Source organism: Leptonychotes weddellii, chromosome 16 (genome assembly GCF_054177405.1).
Source record: "Leptonychotes weddellii isolate Sample4059 chromosome 16, ASM5417740v2, whole genome shotgun sequence".
Taxonomy (NCBI): Eukaryota; Metazoa; Chordata; class Mammalia; order Carnivora; family Phocidae; genus Leptonychotes; species Leptonychotes weddellii.
Window position 1 is genome coordinate 29,813,709 of NC_138384.1, and position 23,659 is coordinate 29,837,367.

Genomic DNA, 23,659 nt, shown 5'->3' on the forward strand with positions numbered 1-23,659 from the left:
CCCATCTCAATAAAATTGATTTCTTGGCATTTTATACTTTCATGAAGTATGAAAGCATTCCCTTTTCATATCTGCTAGAAGGTATATAGAAATGCTATTGATTTCTCCATGATTATTGTCTACATGGTCAAATTACAAATTCTTGTGTTACTTCCAGTAGTTTCTGAACAATTCTCTACGATTTTCTAGATGTTCATATAGCTATTACCATCTCTGAATAGAGAATAAATATGTATTCTTGATGTTTATGTATTATGTCTTATTTCATTAGATAAAACTTCCAAAACAGTATCAAACTGTAATTGTGGTACTGTCCTCCTTTCCCTTCCAGAAGGATTCAACACTGGCATCAAACAACATCACTTACGACACAAAGACGAGTAAGAGTATTTGTACGTGACCAGCTTAGGGAAGTAATAGTAAATCAGCAAGATTTTCATCAGAGGAACCCAAGCTAAAGTATAAAAGGGTCCAGCACTTAGACTGTGATCGTTAAACCACCTGGAAAGTTCATCCATTTAGAATATCTCACTAAGAACTTCAGTGCATCAGATTTAAGACTTTCATTCAAGATGGAGGAGAAAAAAAGGCTAAGTTACAAAACTGGGAACAAAAGAGCTAATATGAGGCTAAACTAATTCTGAGTGATGGATCATCAAAAACAGCATTCTCATGGTATTTGACTGGGTTAGAATAAGATTCTCTTTTTTTTTTTTTTTTTAAGATTAATCTATCCACTTTAGAGAAAGAGAGAGAGTGCAAGCATGAGCGGGTGCAGGGGCAGACGGAGAGAATCTCAGGTAGATTCCCCACTGAGTACAGAGCCAGACGTGGGGCTCCATCCCAGGACCCTGAGATCATCACCTGAGCTGAAATCAAGAACTGGATGCTCAACTGACTGAGCCACACAAGCGCTCCAAGAATAAGATTCTCTTAAAATCTTGATTTCCCTTAGAATCTTTCATTAATTAAATTATAAAAATATTTATATACAGTTTTATAAGAAAATGATTTGCAATAATATTTATTACTATGGTTAAAATTAAAAGCATAAATTTACACTGGATTCACTCTTCCAGTTAACTATGATACTGTGGGGAGAACAATTAAACTAATTAATTACATAATTAAATGGTTAAATTTGCATCATAGGAACCTAGCATATTAAGATTCCTAAACAAATACAATATTATATAATCACTAAAGAAATCATTTTTTTGGAATGATGGCAGAGAAAATGAAGATCGCCTATTTTTTCCAATGCTTCTGTAACAATTTAAAAGTTACCTTATTTTTTTTTTTTTGATTTTTTTTTTTATTTTTATTTATTTGAGAGAGAGAGAATGAGAGACAGAGAGCATGAGAGGGAAGAGGGCAGAGGGAGAAGCAGACCCCCTGCTGAGCAGGGAGCCCGATGTGGGACTCGATCCCGGGACTCCAGGATCATGACCTGAGCCGAAGGCAGTCGCCCAACCAACTGAGCCACCCAGGCGCCCAAAAGTTACCTTATTTTTAACAATGGCTCTACCCTTAAAATATGATGAAACAGGATATTCAAGAATTCTTCAGGATCTAGGAGAAAATAAAAAAATAAGTCATAGATGAAATTTTTAAATCATTCTATTTTTTTATAATAGTTATATTCTGATTCTAAATTCACTTTCATAATTGATACTTTTTCAATTAAAAGCACAGTTCTCAAGTTTTCCTGCCTAATGAAAACTATAAAGGATATTTAATAGTTATGACAAAGTAGGACAGTCCAATTTTGTTATAACTTTACTGTGTGTGAAAAGGTACAGTAAATTCATGTATAATGAAATAATTTTAATTTCTTCTGGGGGGTTAAGCAGAATAAAACTGGAAATATAATCTTGTTTTTTCCTGTTATTTGAATAATTACCAAGTCTCTAAACACCATAGCTGGTTACAGTATGCTGCTAACATGTTCACAGTCAGGAGCTGAATCTCTAAGGAAATCCATTAGCTAAGAATAGATTAAAACATGGTCTCTGACCATAAACTTAATTCTAGTTTGCCATGTTAGTCCCTTTATAACAAGGAAAGCTAATTGGAAAAATGGGGATGAACCCAGTGCAACCCTTCACCCCTAAAGGGAAACAATGATGAATACCATTGCTGGAAGGAAAGACAAAAACTATTTATTAACTTAAAGTACTACAACTAGGCAGCTTCTCAAAGGGATTCATTTTCCCATAAATCACTCACTTTTAGAAGAGAGAAAGTATTTACAAAAAGGGGGCAAAACGGTCTGTGACACAGAAACTAATACTACACTGTGTGTTAACTGGAATTTAAATAAAAGCTTAAAAAAAGAACTTAAAAAAAATTGTACATCACACAGAAAGGAATTTCTAGTTTAAAATAAAATCCCCAAAACTACACAGACACACATTTCTGCCAATAATTTAGCATGTGCTTTCAAATTATTTTTAATGCATATCCTATAAATTAAGAGCCACCTTTTTCTTCAGAGGTAAATCCTGATGCAGCCTCAACTTTTTCAAGTATTTTCCTCAGCTTCATAATCTTTGTTGCACACACATATCCGTATCTACATTAGTAAAAAACAATTAATACTGGCATATATATCAAATTAGTATAACCCATTTTGATAATCATACAGTTCTTATATAATTCCAATACGTCATACATAAATTCTTAGCTAGACAATTATTTTGAAAATCACAGTTATAGGCTGCTTCTTGAGGTTTACAAATTAAAAATCTAGCATCAGAATTACCCCAGACACTATCATGCCTAAGTAATAGCTGTCATATACTAATCTAAGAAAAAGCATTTTTAAATTACGATGACTGGTCTTCTGATTCTATTTGCTTAAGAAATTAAAGCATTTACTTAAAAAAAAAAACAAAAAAAAAACTTTGAGAGCAAGTCCTTTTAATACTAAACACTGAAAAAGCTGCCAAAGGGAATGAATGGTAAAGGGCCTTGATAAAAAACTGAAAATTGAAAGTGCAACCAAGCTGGTCATCAAGTGCATGACATTGTCTCTCATCTTTATCTGAATACAGGACACATTCAGTATATTCCACGGGGATCCCTGACAAAATTCTAACGCTAAAAATGCCTTTGGAAGAAACCTGGGAGGCCATCACAAGCTTAACAAGAGCAAGTCAAAACTAGCTAATCTAATACCCATTTTGTATACTGACTATTCATTCACTCATTAACTCTCTGCAACTGACATACACTGAGCATCCACCACTGAACACAGTACTCTAACCTGTCAGCCACTGGGAATATAAAAATGAATAAGATGATAAAACAGGGACTCTGCCTTTGAGGAGCTTGAAACGGAGAAAGCAGAAGTTTCAGTAACAGATAAAACCAGTCAGCTATAATGGAGATAGGAACGCTGCAGACACCAGGAATCTTGATCACAACAAGGCATCTGCCAAGGGCCTTGCTGTGAACAGGGTGACAGAGTCTGGTTAATCATGATTCTTAACTGGTTGGACAACAGTATCCAAATAATTTCTGTTAATGGACTTAAGATGTTTGGGAAGGAAAGAAGGAAGTGGTCTAGAGTTTTGGATTTGATCTGTCTTGTTCCATTATCAATTACCTGGGAGAAGAAATGGACAGTAAACTTAAAAATTTGCATCAGATAAAATAACTGATATCAAAATCAAGACTCGTAATTACCTTAAAGGATGAAAACTAGAGTCATTTTCATTACAGAATGTAAAGAAAAGATAGAAGGAGGGAGATTATAATTTACTTTCCTAGCCATGTTATACAGTAGGCCATTCTGCATGCCCTCCTTTATTATTCAGTCTTCTGCATTTTTGTCATCAAAATCTTCTATCAGACTATTTTTAAATTTTAACTGTTAAATAAGAAAAGGGTCCCAAGATTCAAATTAATATGGACTTTAAATTACATAGTTTGTTCTCTATATTCCTGAGTGAACAGATTTCTTTCATAGTCTAGGGCCTTAGCTAACTCTTCATAGTTTAAATTTTATAATGTGAAATTATCACACGTCACTACTACCACTTATGAAATGTCTCTACTAGATGTCTCGTCACTTGAGCTTATATCATCACAAATTGCTTTCTGTGACCAAAGAAAGACGTATTTATAATTCATAAACTAAGAAATGACCAAAAACATCACTTAAAAGGATGTGCAGGGAGGCCTAAATATATTCCTGTAACCAACAAAGGTGTTAATAAAATACATCTCATCTGTTTCTAATACAAGAGTACTAAATACTAGCTATTCTACAAATCAAAATTTTCTTTTGCTCCTTTTTTGTCAGATAAAATTAAGTTTAAGAAGCCAGACTATGCCAACTGGACCAGAGAGAATGATCACTGTTAGAGGTAACTGCTGGAATGAGCTATAACAGAAGATAAGAGTACCACGTACCTTATATCAGCTTTTCTAAACCTACTGCAATTACTAAATTGGACTCTACCAAAATGGTTTCATCATTTTATGGCATACGCTATGTGCTACACCCTAACCAGATTTAGAAATTAAATAAGTAAAGGCAGTAAAGGTTCAATCATACTTCATCAACAAATTTTCACCCATTCCTTAATAAATGAAAGCAGGTATAAATTAATTACTAGACCAAAAAACAGCAAATAGGACACCATCTAAAGGCAAAATAAGTATAGATCTTCTACTTACATTCTCAGAGGATTAACAATTTCTGTCCTCAGTAGCTCCTGAGTTTCACTATAATATTCTACATCATTCTTTTCTTTAGGTCTAAGTAACACAGTGTCCAGAACAGAACTAAAAGCAAACAAGCTGTAAAATAAAAGGAATATCTTTCCTCATGCTGTACACGTACCACAGATACTAAACAGAATACTAAAAAGATACTGAACAGATACTAAAATGATACTTTTTGGGAAACAGAGACTAAAGAGAATTGAAGAGAAAACACACAAAGTCTGGAGAACAAGGAACATACAAATTAGTGCTTTCCGTTAACACAGGTCCCAGAGACACCCGTTAAGTTTCCCATCGTTTAATCATCAGGGTCTAGAGATCCTTCTAAGTTAAAAATACCAATATTGAGAAAACAAACTATTGATTGACAGTGTTAAAGGATAAAAACATGCCTCAAGTATATTAAGTGAACTTCTCTGCAAAAGCTGAAAAGGGGCCTACAAATCTGAGTCGAAGTACAGACAGACAACAGAGGAGGAAGTCTGAAACTACTTCCCAAGGCATACACATACACAGTATATAACCCACTCCGGATATCCTACCTCTCTCCCCACACACCCCTTTGCAGAGAGAGAAATTTCTTTTAAATGCCAAAATCACTTGTGCCAAAATCACTTGAGCGACTAACAGCAGTGACTTGCTAGGATCAAAGAAAAAGGAAATTTGGCTAATACAAATTTTTATCAGGAAATCTAGAAAGTCTTTTATCAGTTCTTTAGGGCTTGTTTTTATCCTTACATACCCACGAGATGTAAAGTATTCTGCCAAAAAGAATGGCCCACCACGTTTACTCTCCTCCCCACTTTTAAAATGTTAACACCCCACTGAGTTCCTAATTCTTACAACATGGCTGTAGACAGCTGGTCAGTTACATTCAGCTTAACTAGCAGCGAACTTGGTTGGATCTCAGTGTAAAACTTCTTGCCATGCTAAGTCGTTCAACTTTAGAATAAACTACATATATGAGGGCAATTGTGCTTCTACTGAACATAAGTCTTTAAAAAAAACTCTCTTAATTCTCTTCAGTCACACGATTTCCCAGAATATCTGTCCCCCCTGTAACACTATCAGTCTTACTCCTCCCTCACAGCATTACTTTTATAGTAATTTTTTTGGATACGAGCACGAGACCACGTTCAATAGCTTCCAAAGGGTATAATGAAATGTAAATCTCCCTTTCTTTCCTGTTCCCCAGCCACTCAAAGGCAGTTAGCAGTTTCTTTCATGCACATGCAACATGTACACGCATGCGCGCGCGCACACACACACACACACACACACACACACGCCTCTGCCCCCGTGGAACTATATCCCTATTGCATTAATTTGAAACTTACCAGAATAAGGTTGAGTCTAAATAACAAGAATTGTAATGACCCTGGATACCCTTCTTCTTTCCAATCATTATCTCTAAACCTTCTTTTTCCATTTTGGGTGGGGTATTTTCTTCTACTACTTCACTCAAGTAGCCTCCAAATGCTGCAAACATAAAAATGAAAATGCCAAAGTACCCTTTTTAACTATTACAATATGTACTCCTATATATTTCTTCATTTTAAAATACATTTTTGTATTCTGAGGCAAAATTTGTTTCATGACTTAAAACTAAGTAAAAGGTAGGTTTGGGTTCATTGTTCTTCAGCTTGGCTTGTAAAAATGCTACTGCTCATTTCAACCTCACTTCCTCCACCATTTAAAAAACACTTCAGGGTATTAAGTACTGTATAAAAAGCATCTGCCAAATAAAATATTTTGTTCCCCGAATATTTTATAATTTGTCTGAGATGTTTCATCTTCAAGTCGAAAAAGAAAACAACAAAATTCCACAGCACTACTTCAACTGTAAGGAAAAATGTTTTTCATAAAGATGGCTTTCCTATTGATAGTTGCTTAACTGTCAAGATGCTTCACAACTATTACCCAAAACTGGAAAGGGATGGCATCAGGAAACTGTCCCCTGTTATGAATGATGAGGGGATCTATCCTCTATGAATCAATCTAAAACTACTTCGTGTAACAATGCTGACTCCTTGATAAGCTATGTTTATTGGTGTACTCGATACACCAAAAGAAGGCCACTTTTCAATTTCCACCTCTGTGTTTTTAAAAAATACATGCTGGCGACCAGGGCTCCTGGGTGGCCCAGTCAGTTACATGTCTGCCTTTGGCTCAGGTCATGACCCCAGGGTCCTGGGATCGAGCCCCGCATCGGGCTCCCTGCTCAGCTGGGAGCCTGCTTCTCCCTCTCCCTCCGCCTGCCGCTCCCCCTGCTTGTGCTCTCTCCCTCTCTCTGTCAAACAAATATTTTAAAAACATTAAAAAAATGCTGGCGACCAACAAGAAGAGAAAAGTAAGTCCCATTATTTTTCACTTTCCAAATCTCATTTTTTTTCCTGATATTTTTTTCAAAAGTCCCCTCTTGGGACAACTGTAACTTTCTTATACACCAAGTAGCAATTTTTACTGATTTACGAGCTGATGAACATTGGCAAGAAATATGTATAAACGCTGTCACTGCCTCCTACTGCAAAATGGCCTGAGATCAGAACCAGAGTCACTCCAGATTGGTAAAGTAAACGAAAGGCATCCAAATACCTAGAGAATTACAGCGTTCAATCTGATTGGAAACTGGCTGCAGAGAGGCAAACCTAGAGTCGGGCCTGCAGCTCTTCAGTTTAACAAACAGCGCCTTCTTCAGGGCACAGGTGAAGTACCGAGTGCCCCTAAAGGTTCCATCCGTACAGCCCGCACATTCATCTTCCTGAAAAAGAAATGCTTCGGTATGCGTTACTCTGCACCTTGCAACACAGCATACAAGGAACGAAGGTTGCTAAGATGTGTTTCTGGCTCAGCCTTTCTCAGAATTCCCTCATCACGCCTGTCCCGAGAACTCCATCAGAAAAAAAAGGATCGACTAACCAGTGCTTCAGCCCACAACTAATCATTTAAGAAATTAATTCCTTAATCCAACATGAAGTCCTCAATGTATTTTCTTCTAGAATGTGTGCTTAAACCTTCCCTGGTTAACCAACTTTCCCACACCATTTCCACAAGTACTGAAACTAAGGGGCAGAGGCGATTTATTTTAACAACTGCCCCTCCCCAAAAGTAGCATTCACTGGCATGCAAACAAATTTTTTAAGAAATATATTTTATAGATAAAAGTTAAATGTTCTCAAATTATCCTTTCCAGATCATGAAAGGCCAAACGTTACGCTTTCCTAGTCTCCAAAGGGAAAATCTTTCCCTCTAATAAAGATCACAAAAAATCTCTAAAAATGGCAATTAATCTTAAAACCGACGATATAAATATTAGAACTGACTAGGGGAGGGAGACTGAGGAAGAAAAAGAAAGCTGATAACAGATTTGCTTTCCTTACTGTATTCTGTTTAATGTAATGAGCCTAAACACATTAGTCTAAAAATCTGTTTTCATTAGTTGAACATAGATGAACTAACATCAGGAACAAGTGGGTCAGATGCTTCGTGGGTGGCAAAGACGTTGGGTGACACGGGAATAAAATTTTTCTCTAGTGATGCCTTTCGGACAAAACATTTTGACAAAAAAAGCGTAATAGGGAAAAAAATACACAGAACTCCAGAGAAGAACTGCAATTTTTAAGTCAAATTAAATTACCAGTTCCAGTCCAGCTAGCACTTCGTTGAGTCCTGGTGGCTGACCAATCCAACGGATCACCCCATAGAAAGGCGGATTCTCTTTAACTTCAGCCAGAGAGCCCACTTCCAGACCATGTGAGTTCCCAGAAGTCATGGCCAAGGGTGGACTCTCCTGGACAGGCGCATTGTTTAGCTCTCCCATCACGGACTGAACGGACAGAGAGAGTGGACTGTGGCCAATACTTCCATTGGTATTGGGCATCTTTGTCAGACTGAATGGTAAAGAGTGAAATCTGTTCTCAGTGGATAATGAGTTCATGGAAGGAGGCTGCAGGGGTGGTGAAGCGTGTCCAAAGTCTGGAGATATCTCTGTAAGCGATTTTGCAGGGTCTTCAGCAACTATAAAAAATTATTTTTATTTAGAAAAATGTATTCAAGAATATTAAATATGCCCATATCTCTAAAAATTAATATACACGCCTAGTCCAACTGCCCATTTTGACTCTAGAAGGATTCTTGTAAGCACTGCACACTTAATCTCTCCAAACAGTGGTCTAGATTCTCCTCCCACCTCCAGATTTTTCTACCTCAGTAAATGGCACCCAATTGTTCAAACCAAAAAAATCTATTATTGATTGGTATTAAATAGGTTTTACTTTGTCCATAATACAATTAAGTTAGAAAACAGGACCAAAAAATACCAAAAAATTTAGAAAGACGCTTCTAAGTAACTAAAGGACCAAAAAAGAAATGATTATGTAAATTTTTAAAATAAAGAAAAAAGAGAAAGAAGCAACAAACGCTTGTGGAGCACAACTAAATTAGTACTTACAAAGGAAATGTACAGACTTAATACAGTTTATTTTAGAAAAAAAAGAATTATTAATGAACTCAGAATACAACTTAGGAAGTTGGAAGAACAGATTAACCTCCCAAAAAACAGTCCAGAGGAAAAGAATAAATACAACAGGAATTAATGAAAGAGAAGACAAACATACAGCAAAGAGAATCAAAACCAGATAAATTTACAAAAACAGGAACTAATTTAAGACAAAACCAACATACAAAAAGAGAAAGCCAAAAGCTATTTCCTTAAGATAACTAATACAGATGCCAGGCAGGCACTGCAGACCATGGAGGGAAGGGCAGGGAATAAACTTCTCAATAAATAATACTGAGATCATCAGTTACCGGAACTTTAAAAAAAAATTAAACTGAAGCTGTACTGCATGCTCTACACAAAAATCACTTCCAGGTGTTTCAAAGACAAATGTGAAAGGCAAGACTATAAGCTTCTGGAAGACAATATACAAGAATGTTCTTTGTGATTTTAGGCCAGAGAGTAATTTTTTGAATATAAGTATACAAGCCATAAAGGAAAAGACTGACAAATATGATATTAAAATTGAGCTACTTATTCATTAAAAGGCATCATAACAAGAGTGAGAATATGAGCCGGACAAGGAGAAAACACTTCTAATCCATTTTTTTTTTAAGATTTTATATTTATTTGACAGAGAGAGAGAGACAGCGAGAGAGGGAACACAAGCAGGGGGAGTGGGAGAGGGAGAAGCAGGCCTCCCGCCGAGCAGGGAGCCCGATGCAGGGCTAGATCCCAGGACCCTGAGATCATGACCCAAGCCGAAGGCAGTCGCTTAACCGACTGAGCCACCCAGGTGCCCCTATAATACATATTTCTGACAAAGGATTAAAATTGGACAAAAGCCTATAAATCAATATAAAAAAGACAAAAAAAAAAAAACCAAACCTAGGAAAAAATGGTCCAAGGGCCTGAAAGGCAACTCAGAAAAAGATACCCAAATCACCAACACATCAGTGAAAAGATTCTTGCTCTCACTAGTAAGTAGATAAAAAAAAGGACAAAAGCAATGTGAGATATTTCAAAAGTTCAAGGTCTTAGAACATTAACTATTGGTCAGGATGAAGAGCAAATGATACCCTTACACAATGCTGATGGGAGTGTAAACTGGTACAACTACTCTGGGAACAGTGTGGCATGATTTAGTAAAGGAAAGATGTGCATATGACATGACCCAGTGAATCCATTTCTAAGTATACAGTCTAGACACGTGTAAGAATGTTAATAGCGGAGCTGTTAATAATAGCAGGAAAATAAAAACAATTCAAATGTCCATCAGTTGTCGACTGGAAACATATACTGTGGTATATTTAGACATTTCACAGCAATTGAATGAAACAGAATGGAATGCTACACAGCAATGAAAACAAATAAATTATAATCACACTACTACTATGATGAATCTTTGGAACATAATATTGAGGGGAAATTACAGCATACATACAGTCTGATTCCTTTATAGGAAGCTCAGAAACATGCAGAAATAACAGTATACTGTTTAGACGTACAAACTTATAAGGCTATCATGAAAACCAGGAGAATGATAAACACTAAATTAAAGATGACAGAAGCTCAGAGGAGAGCATGAAGGGAAGGATTCTAGGAAGAGGCTCCAAGGGAATTTCAAAGGTCACGATGATAGTTTTTTTTCTCAAAGTGAGTAGTGACTACATGAGTGTTCACTGTACTTTGTACCTTATTATTCTATCTACCTTATCCATTTAAGATTCTTTAGTAATGATATTTAACATAGGAACTTTATTCTTTTTAAGACTTAATTTATTTATTTGACAGAGAGAGTGAGCACAGCAGGGGAGCTGAAGGCAGAGGGAGAGAGAAGCAGACTCCCCACAGAGCAGGGAGCCCAACACGGGACTCGATCCCAGGACCCTGGGATCATGACCTAAGCCGAAGGCAGACACTTAACCAACTGAGCCACCCAAGATCCCCTTTAACATAGGAATTTTAAAAGTTATTCTTTTCTTTCTCAAACCCTCAACCCCTCAAGCCCAAAACCCAAATCCACAAAGCATTTGGTTCTATCTCCAAAATATATGTCAAATTCATCCTCTTCTCTTCGCCCCTATTATCTCCCTAATTCAAGCCACCATCATCTTTCACCCTGTAATGAGTCTCTTTCCTGATCTGACCTTCTTGTCCCTCTCCAAACTATTCACCATACAACTCTAAGAGAGACCTTTTTAAAATCTAAAGATCTTCCATGATCTTCTATCATTCCCCTATTTAAAAACTTCCAATGGCTTTCCAGTGTTCTTACAATAAATACTAAATTTCTCACCAAGATCTACAAGGTCCTGGATGATCTGGCTCCCACCTACCTGTCCAAATTCCTTTCATATATCTGTTTTCCTTGCTTACCATGCTGTAGCCAGTCTGGCCTACTTCCTGTTCTTCACATACTCTTTCTCACCTCAGGTCTTTGCCTTTCCTATCTCCTCTGCCTCGAATGTTCTTCCCAAGCTCTTTCTCTGACGGGTTCACTCACAACATCCAGATCTCAACCCAAATATCCTTTCCTCAAAGAGACCTCTCCACAACACTCTACGGTAGCTGGCTTCCCACCAGATGCTATCATGCCCTGTTCATTTCTTTCTTGCACATGGCACCATTGATTGTTACCTTGTCTATCTACATATTTACTGTCTGTCATACCAACCAGACTATAAGCTCCATAAGAACAGGAATTCTGCTTGTCTTTTTCATGGTTTTTCATGAGGCTTCATGGTTGAATCCACAGCACTTGGTATAGCCACTAACACAAGAAAATACTCAACATTTAAGAAAAAAGTGAATACATGAATCAAACGTTGTAGGAAAAAAAGCTTTTTAAATATATAAGTGAAATTAATTATAGAAAAGAAATGTTCCTTTACAATGAAATTACTTCTGTTTTCTAATTTAAGGATGAAGGCCTACTCCACATAGATTTCATGACTTTATATATCCCGTTTAGGACCCACGTTCTTATATACACTTAGTATACACTTAGCATCAGACTAAAGTCAAAAAGTTAAAAATATTCTGCCACACTACAGAAACTGTGTAAGAATAAAATCATAGCATAAACTTAAAGAATTAATGTCACCTAGGTTATGACAAACCCACGGTTTTACTAGCTTCCTTTCCTTAGAAAGAAAGAAGCTCATAGGAAAAGCATTCCCAAAGCCACCAGTAACAACAGAGGGAGAGAGTGGGGCTGCGCCATAACCACCATGGACAGTCCCCATGCTCGTGCAGAGGCCAGCAGGGCTGTGACTCACCAAAGGACCCTGCCAGGCCCTTGTTGTCTCAACACTCCCAAGATCTTTTCTTTTCTTTTCTTTTTTTTTAAGATTTTATTTATTTATTTGACAGAGAGAGAAGGAACACAAGCAGGGGGAGTGGGAGAGGGAGAAGCAGGCTTCCCACAGAGCAGGGAGCCTGATGTGGGGCTTGATCCCAGGACCCTGAGATCATGACCCAAGCCAAAGGCAGACGTTAACGACTGAGCCACCCGGGTGCCCCAACACTCCCAAGATCTTTGAGAGAGCAGATAACTGCTAACATATGGGCCAAAACCTACCAAAGTAGTCTCTCGGGAGACAGAACCCTCTTGGAGAAGCATCACTGAAGGAAGCTCCCTGCTCTATGGCTATAGGAAGAATTCTTGGGGATGAGGTCCTATGCCTGCCTCTCTTCACAATATCCTACCCAAGTCGAAACGAAGGCACAGAGAAGGCGAAATCAGAGAGCTCACTCAAATCATTTCCTATGAGTATCTAAGCCCAAGGGACTATCTGAGCCCAAGGGAGGTAACAGTAGACTTGGACTGTTACATTTGTTTATGTATAATATAAATAATCCATATGATAACTAAAAAGTCATTACAGAGTTCTACAGTACTCTTCAATTCTTATTTTGATTTAATTTGCAAACAATTACGAAATGTACTCCATGCCAAGCCCTGTGCGAGGCAATTGGAACTCCAGTCTGGCAGAAGAGACAGGCGACAAACAATTATGATGGCACCTCACCTAACCCAGGAGAGACGGGAAAGGCTTCCAAGGAGAAAATAATACCCAAGCTGAGATTGAACAGATGGATAGAAGTAAGCCTGAGCACGGAGTGGGAGGAACAGGAAGAAGGATTTCCAGGCAAGAGGAACAACAGGCGCCAAGAGACAAGTATGGCACGTTCCAAAATGGCCCCACTCCAAGCATGGCTAGAGCCGGAATGCAGGACAAATGACAGAAACAAGTAAGAAGCCATGCCGTAAAAGAGTCCAACAGGCCAAAGTAAGGAATCTGGATTTTTATCTTCAAGGGCCAGCAGAAAATTAATCGATATCCAGCAAAGGAGAGACATGAGCAGATATAGCTTCAGAAAAATCAACCAGAGAGTAATGTGAAGAGAAACACAGCGTAGTGATCCAAAGCGGCAGGTCTGGTGTTAAGCAGACTTTGGGTACAACATTGGCACAAGGTATTTAACCACTGTAACAAGAGACAAAGTAAAAACACCTACCTCATAAAGCTGGTATGAGGACAAAGTAATGCATCTAAAGCGTGTAACACAATGCCTGGTGCAGTAAGTTGTCCAGAGTAAGTTGCCACAGTGATGATGGTAGCAATGATCAAGATGACGGTGAGGGCGGTTATTATTGTTCAGAATAAATTCAGAAGGAACAAGGCTGAGGCAGACGAACCGGTTGGAAGGCCATTATACTAACCAGACAGCAACAAAGGACCTGAACTAAGGCAGTGTTGCAGAAATGAAGACGACGGGAAAGATTCTAGCGATACTGAAGAGGAGGAACTCCAGAAAACTTGGTGACAACTGGATGTGACTAATGAGAGAGAGAAGTCCAGGATGATGCCTAAACTTCCACTTTAGGCAGCTGGACTCATGTCTCCATTTCCTCACTCCACGAAAGCATAACCAACTGAGGTTATCGATGGATCCCGTTGGCTAAATCCAGCAGGTAATCGTGTGGTCTTCATCTTCCTTGCCCTCCTCGGTGCATTCAATACTGCTGTCCGCTAGCTCCCCAGCTTCTTAACCCAACAACCTCCTGGTTTTCCTCACCTCCCTCCGGTTGCTTTTTCTCTGTCCCCTGTGTCTCCCAGCCACTAAGGTCTTATCCCTCACCCTCCATCCCCCGCCCCCCACTCTCAACAAAGGTGATATTATTCACAGGACTTTAATCACCAAATATGTGGGAGCAACTTGCAAATTTACTTCTCCAGCTCTTAACTCTCTTCTAAGCTCCAGACCTGTATATCCAACTGTCTACTTAACAAATCACCTCTGGGAAGTTTAAAAGGCCCCTGGAGCTCAACATATTCCAAATCAAATTCATCACCTTCCTCTATAATCACAGAAGTATACAAGCCAGAAAATCTGGAGTATCACTGATACCTCTTTCTTCCTCAGCTCTCACTTTCAGTCTATCTGAGTCTTATCAATTCACTTCCTAAATATCTCCTACACCATCCACTTTCCCCATCCCTTCCCCCAACAAGTCTCGCCCTAGCTGCTATAATCTATTTCTGGGCCCTGCAACCACCTTCAATGGTGCCCTCATATCCACACGGTCCCTGCTTCAATCCACTGTCCACGGTGCTGCCAGAATGATTTTCAAAAGGCAAACTTGGTCATGTCATCCCTTGCTGAAAATCCTTCAGCGGCTTCCCATTTCCTTTAAATAGGGCACACCAGGTTCCACATGCCCTGGCCCCGTGTGCCTTTCTCATAAAATGTTATGCGTCTCTCTTTGTTCGAGCTACTCTGGCTCTTTTTAGTCCTTGGCAAACACCAGCTCCATTTTTTCACGAGGCCTTTACATATGCTATTCCCCCTGCCTAAAAGGTTCTTTGTCCCTTTCCCTGTGTTATCTCGCACTCCTCTGGTAAATTTAAGCTCACACTGCTTCCTCAGAGAAACATCCCCGAGTCCCCGTAGGTAAAATCCACCTTTATATGCTCTCACAGCATCACGTGCCTTCACTGCTCTCACCATGATTGCAATTCTAGATCTGTTTCTGTGATGGTCTGATTAATGTCCATTTTAATAACTTGATCATGAAGTGAGAATGGGCAAGGACCCTGTTTTTCACTCACCATTGTAACCTCTGTGCCTAGAGGAGTGCCTGGCACATTGTAAGCACTCAATAAATATTTACTGAAGGAATGAACAAAGAAAATAATAAACCGGAAGAAAATGATGTCCCTGAACCAAAGAAAGGTAAAAAGGGAGTGTTTTAAAGAGGTAAAGAAAGACGCAGACAGGTAAGACTTTAAATGATTCAACTGATTCTAGAGATCTACCCTAAAGATCAGCTAAGGGAAGAAAACGAGCTACTAATACATTTTCTGAATGTTGTATTAATCTTAACAGCAGTACAGTTCAAATTGTACAAAATATTTTAGTTCAGTCATATTACTGAAGAGTGGCCTATTCATTCTGTTTCCAAAAATGAGATATGCTAGTGAAAAAGCCTTTATTTTTTTTCCTGATGAGCTAAAAGGAGAGGATCATTATAAGAGACACTAAAATTATAGATTACCTTCATCAATGTACCATGTGTTTTTTGATTTGGATTGTGGTTGTGAGTCAATAGAAGATCCATTTAAAGTATAAAAGAATTCAGATCTGTTTCTATTTCCAGGGTCTGAGGTAGATCCTATGGATCAAGAAAAGTTTCTTTTAAAAATAAAGTCAATATGGTGTGAAAGCTTTTCCCTAAGAGAAATTAACATGCATACAGCGTTAACAATTGCTTAAGAAAGCAATAGAGGTATACAAACACAATGTATTTTATTAGCGTTTTCAACCACTTTGGCAATGTCAAAAAATTCTTCCACCCAAGAATCAATATAGGAGGGGAACAGGAAGAAGTTAAAAAAAGAGCCTGCTTTTTTTTTTTTTTTTTTAAGACAAACTGCTTTTAAAAATTATTTCACCTTCTATGGCTTATTTCCAAGTGTCAACATCACTATTCCCCAATTTCATGTGAGGAACCTGTTGGCTCCCAAATTTAACCTGTTATTTTAAAATGGTTTCTTTCAGAAGAAGGTTATCTTCAAATGTTGTATACATAAATCAGTGTGCCAATTAAGTTTAAAAAATTTAAACAGTTTGGAATTCTTCAACATCAAATTCCTTGCTTCATTTCTTCATGCCTTTGAAAACCTGAAGCAGTATTTTTTTATATTAAAGTAAGAAAGAGTTAGTATAGTCCTGTCACCGACATTTCAAGACCTTACCCTGCCTCAGTACTAAGAAGACACGCTGTCGGTGAGAGCAGGGCGTTTCTAGAACCCATACAAAATCTGTGTTTTTTTTTTTTTCAATTTAAAGCAGATAGCTCTATATTTTATGCTTATAACTAAGATCTGCTACAACACAAGTAATGCACATGTCTTCAGAAAATCTGTAGGCTATTTATATTTAAGTAAGAATAACAAATGTGAGCTATCCTATCTAGATCCATAATTTAACACAAAAAATAATGATTACTTGTGTCTCCCATTTAATCGTAAGTCTCCCAGGGTCCAAAGTCACATAAAATACTTCTTAAAATACAATTTCCTTTAAAATGAGCCAAAGTAGTTTTGTTCACCAGATAACTGAGGAAAAAATATTCTGTGGGTGCTCCTAACCCACATCTGAGTTAACAAACATTCTTACAGTTCTTTAAATGAGCTGTTTAGCTTGTATAACCACCATCCTTTAAAACTATGAAATATGTGTAAGCTAAAGAAAAAAAGCTAAAAACTCCACATGCATTGTGAGGGAGTTTCTGGAAGAGAGACAAAAATTCTTGCTTAGCAGTTTGGAATTTATCTTGTGCCACATTTTGTTAGCAAAATCCACATAATTACTCTCTATATACTTTACCCTCTCTAACATTATCCAGATAAGGTGATTTTGTACAGTTGCAACTCTAAATTTTACATACAAATGTTACAAGTAGGGGGTTCCAAAAAGCAGCTGATACAAACCAACAAAAGACACAGGTTTTCACAGAAAGCTTTTCATCAACTAAAAAAGGTTGGGAACTCTTGGCTTAAGCAAGAGCATCTATAAAAAATTTTTAGTGAAATACTAAAAACGTTTGGAAGAAGAGAACCTACATATACACTGAGTAAAAACTTTCAACCTCCTTTCAGTGCTATGGCAAATCAGATACCATGTTAATATCTAAGAACTGTAGTCTCCTGACCCATACCTGTGGCCTTTGGTTTATTATGACTGGATGAACCTTTGTCCCCAACACCTCTTGACATAAAGGCAAGTTTGGGAGGCCTCCTTTCCTGTGTCACGCTATCTGAAACAGTAAACATATTTTTTAAGGATCAAAGCAAATTCTTACAGAAGAGAAGCAATCGAGCAAACATGATAACAGGAACCAAAAAAACCTCTTTCCTACAAAAAAGCAGCATTTTTACAGTAGTTTTACGAATGTTTAAAGGTCGACACAAGTACTGAAAGAGAGTATACAGGAAAAAAAAAAAAAATCAATGCTGTATTTCAAAATGTAATTTCTACAAGAAAATACAACCCAAATACAATTCAGCTAAGTGTTTTAACTTCTTGAAAATTCAATCACTTTTAATCAATTATTACTTGATGTGTTAAAACATTACAGAGAAAACTCTACTCAGTCTTTTGCAAGAGTTCCCCAGTGGGTATCCCCGCAACACCCAGGGTGTTATGAAGTGTTCTACACTCAAATATTTCTAGAAGATGCTGAGATCAACAAAGGTAAACAAATTTCTTTACCGCATAACACCAGATCCTTTAATATGTTAATGTGCATGGTGAATCTCTCAAAGAAGGATATAGTAAACATTTTATAATATTTTTTGTCCCATTCTCTTTAGCATCTCAGACCAATGTATTTCATGGAAGACAGTCTGGAAAAAACCTGGTTAGAAATATGTAGCAGTTTGAAAAATCATGTATGTTAAGAATGACAAGTATACAAACATGTACGCGTATAAACAGGAAAAATGCAGAGAACTATACACAGGTTAATGGTGAAGGAAACCAGAGAAAAATATGAATATTTTTGAAGAAAACACTCAAAACTTCTTTTTGGAATATAGGTGTAATAAATTTGGCAAAGTTGTTTCTGATAGACCACTCTATACCTTAAAGGCCAACAATTTTCATAAGATATTCACAAATACTGATCAAGCAAATGTAGAGAGTCAATCTGGAAAGATTTTCCCCGGGAAATTTCAACAACAGATCTGTCAAGTCCAACATGACACAAGAATCATACCTGATAAAGCTGTATATCAGCAAAAACGATAGCACCCACAGTAGATTTTTGAGAACAGAAAGAAAAAAATAGGAAAATTTTTACATTTTAAACATAAGGAAAAGGCCACTTTTTTAGAAAAAGGAAATAATACTGAATTAATCATATATAAATCATGCTTGGTAATGTATATAAATCATGGTTGGAGGGAGAAAAGATTTCAGTGTTAAACTGTATCTTAAATGTGTCAGAATATGATCAAATGAAAAATTATTTTAATTCAAGAATTATACTAAATAGCCATGATTTCAACCAAGTGATATAGTAAAAGCTATTTACTAATACTTTGATGATGATGCCATTCAAGTATCTCCAAGTCTCCAAGTATATGAGAGCTACTGTGGAAGGTAAAATTTCTCAGTCACTGGCAAAAAGAGTTCCCAAATGATAGCATATAAATTGACTAAAGAAAGCTAATTCCCACTATTAACTGTAACTAGCTACATGTAAGTCCATGTTCGAAAGATATGCACATGCACGTGATATCCTACATACATGATACAGTTAGGGTGATTACCATGAAGGCAGCAAACGATCTTAACAGAGGCTAGCAGTAACAGAGGGCCACATGGACGAGCCATTGGTGGCTGTTCTGGGGGTGATTAGGGGAGGGCTCCAAAGACTGGGAACACAGCACTGGAGTTGTAAACAGTAGTTATCTTCTGCCAAAGACTTGGTCTGAGAGAATGTCAAACACCAGTTTTGAGGAATAGATATTCCTACAGAATTCTATGCCACATCTAACTTGCCCTCCAGCAATGACATACCAAATACTGTTTCTTTGTCACTGCTATGTTCATGATCCAAAACCAAAGCCTTCTACCTTAAATGAATTTTAGGAGATTACCATCTCAGGAAAAGTAAGTATGGGAAAGTAGACATGCTGCCAAAGTGAGCACAGTATGGGAAAGTAAATAAAGAATCAATCCGGCAGACAATTTTGTGAGATTAAAACAATTATGCCTAAGAGATATTAAAAGAGATAGTATGATACGTCCACCAAATGGCATGTACAAAAGTGTGCATAGCAACCTCATTCAGAATAACCAAAAGCTGAAATAATCCATTCTAAGCAAAATAAACAAACTGTAATCTGCTCATACAGCAGAACACTACACAGCAATAAAAAAAAAAGAATAAACTACTGATATATACAACACAGAGACTGGGTTGAGTAAAAGAAACCAGATGAAGAATATCCATTATATATACAAAGCAGGACTACATTCAAAATGATGAAAGTATGTATGTATCCCTACAATAGCCAAGATACAGAAGCAACCTAAGTGTCCACCAGCAGATGAATGGATAAAGAAGATGTGTTACACATGCGCGCACACACACACACACACACACACACACACAGGACTATTACTCAGCCATAAAAAAGAATGAAATCCCCATGTGCAACAACATGAACAGACCTAGATGGTATTATGCTAAGTTAAAGAAGTTAGACAGGGAAAGACAAATACTATATGATTTCATTTATATGTAGAATCTAAAAAAATAAATAAAACAAACGAGAAACAGACTCCTAGATACAGAGAACAAACTGGCAATAGCCAGGGGAAAGGGGAAGTGGGCAGACAAAATAGGTAAAGGGGATTAAGAGGTACAAACTTCCAGTTATTTAAAAAAAAAAAAAAATCGCAGAGATGTAATGTATAGCATAGAGAATAGAGCCAATAATATTGTAATAAATCTGTAGGGTGACAGATGGTAACTAGACCTATCATGGCAATCATTTTTTGGTAATGTATAAAACACTGAATCACTATCTTGTACAACTGAAACTAATATAATATTCTGTATCAATTATGATTCAATAAAAAGTTATAAAGTAGCAGCTCATCCATCACTCTTGTTAATTTAATCAGAAAAACAAAAATCTCTTGGAGAATCTTGGGTTGAAATCATGACAATAAACTAGTGAACAATAACCATCAAACCACAAGAAATTTGAATGACCCATTAAATTGAGAAAAATCACTTAATTGATGTACTGCTTAACATCATCAGCCACAAGAGCATAATTCAGACCCAAATGAGAGTTTAATATCCACAGAAAAAGCTACTAGAGAAAATACAAGTTTACTTGGGTAAAATGAGGTATTATAAAACCAGATACCAATGTACGATACATAACACTACACAAAGATGTCTTCATGAGGCAGGATTGCTGCTGATCAAAATAAATGCTTTCCTTATATTTTAGATTATTTTATATGAAAACTTGTTGAAAAAAAAAAAAGTGGAAGGTCCCATCAGATGACATCAGGGTTACATACTCAGATCTAGTGCTTCAAATTAAAGGTGATTCGGACGGACAATCGATCTCTGTGGAAGGCCATTTAGCATTCTCTATCAGAATGTAAATACACATACCCTTTGACCCGGCAACTCTACTTCCAGGAAGTTACCTTTTTAAAAAATATCTTATGAATATTTTGTATGAATATGAGCAAAATATATCCCATTTAAGTAGTCAGATGAGTACAGATGGCATGGTGTTGAGAGAGAGAAACAATACATGCAAGGACACAATTAGAATCCACAATGATCTGAAAATGTTGGAAGACTGGATAGCTCTGATGACATAAAGTTTTATAGGGCCAAATGCAAAGTCCAGCTGATGCCCTCCAAATCAACTGTACAAGCACAGATCAGAAGCAGACATATGCATGAACAAAATTGGGGATTTAAGTCAAGAGTAAGCTCAGTATTTATTAATTTATTGATTTATAGATGCAGTCATTCATTCATAATGCAAGGAAGGCATTACAGTGGTCTCTGGGAATAAAATTCAGACTGTGACAGGGCTGTCCCCAAAATTTTGGGGTCAATTTTTTTGTCATTAGCAACCATTAGCCAACATATTGATTATAGTATTCCATTTCCCTCTAGATGCCCAAGTGTAAAAAAAAATCTTCAACAAACCAGGTCTTATTCAAGAGTATCTGGAAATCATGCAATGGCTAAAATGACTCAAACTTTTTAGGATGGAGAACAGAAGATGAAGGTTCCAAAGACATCCAGCTTTGAATATCTAAGGATTGTTGTAAGGAAGAGGAGCTGGATTTGTCCTATCTTGATCACCAGCCCTGAACTAGAATCAGTGCATGAAGTTGTAGGAAAGTAGATCTAAGCACACATTCATACAAGGAGTGACTTTTTCACAATCAGATCCATCTAAAATGAAATATTCTGATTTCCTTTAGGCAACAATGACTCTTCTATCAAATGTATACACACTTCTCTAAGAAGATATGCATAGTAAGACAGGAAGCTATCTTCTAGCTATACTGGACCACATGCAAACTGATACATATACATGAAGTTATTCACTGAAGCACTGCTTGTAAGAGCAAAAGATTGAAAACAACCTAAATGCCCATCAGTAGAGTAGGGGAACTGGTTAAAAAAATTATGGTACATTCATAAAATGAAATACAATGCATAATTTAAACAAAAGACTAAGTATGCAATTCATATACTAATATGAAGCGATGCCTAAGATCTATTATTGTTAACTTACAACAACAGGTGCAACTTCCACTTCTGGAAAGATGAGTAGACATACCTTTTCCTATTCCTCCTGATAAGTACAACTAAAAATTCTGGACATAACATGCAAAACAGAAATTAGAAGACCCTGGAAGGTGGAGAGGAGAAGGCAGACCAGGTGAGGAGCTCTGGACCTAAGGAACAACACGGTGGAAAATTCTCTGGATTTTCTTCTTCCCTCATGTATCCCTCTTAGCACTGAAGAAGCCAGCAAACTGGAAACGCCAATGGGTACAGACAAAAGAAAGCCCCAACAAGTCAGCTCTCTCTAGTCAAAGGATGAGAAAAGAGGAAACCTAGTAAGACAGAAAAATATTAGATAATAATCACTCAACACCAGGCAAACACCACAGAAAAAAACAGTGGCCCCACCCACTCCAACAAAGGCCAAATGGGGAGCCTAGACTTCCACTCATGTAAGGGTGTTACAAAGTACTCCAACACCCCAGTTGCATGAGATTGGAGAAAGCCAAGTGTGGAGCCACCACCTGATAACCAAGTTCTCCCACCCCTTGGTGTCAGAGGAGAACACATGGAGAGCCTAGACTTCCGTCTCTGTCCACCTGCTGGGGTGGGGCCAGAGGAGGTCTAGTGGAGAGTCAGAACTTTCTCCATAGCCCAGCAGCGATGAGGCCACACTCATCACAGAGTCACTGGAAACCAACGCACACCTCTACCCAGCAGGAATGAGGAGCTTCCGTTTCAGGTATCAACAGAGGCCAAGGGAGGAACAGACTTCTGCCTCCACCCGGCAATAATGAGGTGGCATATACCCTCCTCTTCCCCGGCCAGAGCAGTGTCAGAGAAAGCTGGCTAAAAGCTGGCTCTAGATCTAGTAGGATCTAGAGTCTCAAAACATAATACCCAACTGTCCAGGTTTCAAATAAAAATCACTCATTATACTGAGAACCAGTAAGATCCCAAGAAGAATTTTTTTTTTAAGATTTTATGTATTTGACAGAGAGATAGAGAGAGCCAGAGAGCATGACCAGGGGGAATGGCAAAGGGAGAAGGAGAAGCAGGCTCCCCGCTGAGCAGGGAGCCCGATGTGGGGCTCGATCCCAGGACCCCGGGATCATGACCTGAGCCGAAGGCAGACACTTAACTGACTGAGCCACCCAGGCGCCCCTCAAGAAGAATTTTAAAAGATAGTCAATAAATGCCAACATTGAGATGAAAGAAAGGTTAGAATTACCTGACAAAGATTTTAAACAGCCATGATAAAAATGCTTCAATAAGCAATTAGAAACACACTTGGAAAAAAATGACAAAACAGAAACCTCATCAAAGAAATAGAAAGTCTCAGCAAAGAAACGGAAGATACAAAGAAGAGTGAAATGGAAACCTTAGAACTGAAAAAAACAACAACCCAAATACAAAGCTCTGTGGATGGGCTCAATAGCGAAATGGAGGAAACGCAGGAAATCATGAGTGAACTTGAATATAGAACAATACAAATTAGCCAGTATGAACGACAAAGAGAAAATAGACTTAAAAAAAGAAAAAAGAAAAAGAGAGACTTGGGGACCTGT

General features: G+C 37.6%; 1 protein-coding gene across 14 annotated transcripts in view; it reads right to left on the reverse strand.

Annotated features, from left to right (window-relative positions):
- CYLD (CYLD lysine 63 deubiquitinase) overlaps nt 1–23,659 on the reverse strand; it is a 65,889-nt gene that overhangs the window by 13,639 nt on the left and 28,591 nt on the right. For 9 of the 14 annotated variants that reach the window (XM_031037893.2, XM_081806591.1, XM_031037895.2 and 6 more), the window contains 8 exons: nt 17,463–17,561; nt 15,798–15,914; nt 8,372–8,751; nt 7,330–7,495; nt 6,072–6,213; nt 4,687–4,809; nt 2,484–2,575; nt 1,506–1,572 (listed from right to left, as the gene is read on the reverse strand). In XM_031037893.2, the coding sequence (XP_030893753.1) occupies nt 1,506–1,572; nt 2,484–2,575; nt 4,687–4,809; nt 6,072–6,213; nt 7,330–7,495; nt 8,372–8,751; nt 15,798–15,914; nt 17,463–17,561 (1,186 nt within the window). Of the gene's footprint in view, nt 1–1,154; nt 1,288–1,501; nt 1,573–2,483; nt 2,576–4,686; nt 4,810–6,071; nt 6,214–7,329; nt 7,496–8,371; nt 8,752–15,797; nt 15,915–17,462; nt 17,562–18,016; nt 18,162–22,143; nt 22,405–23,659 lie in introns of those variants that run through there. The other 5 variants (XM_081806595.1, XM_081806596.1, XM_081806593.1 and 2 more) reach the window with 5 other exon arrangements.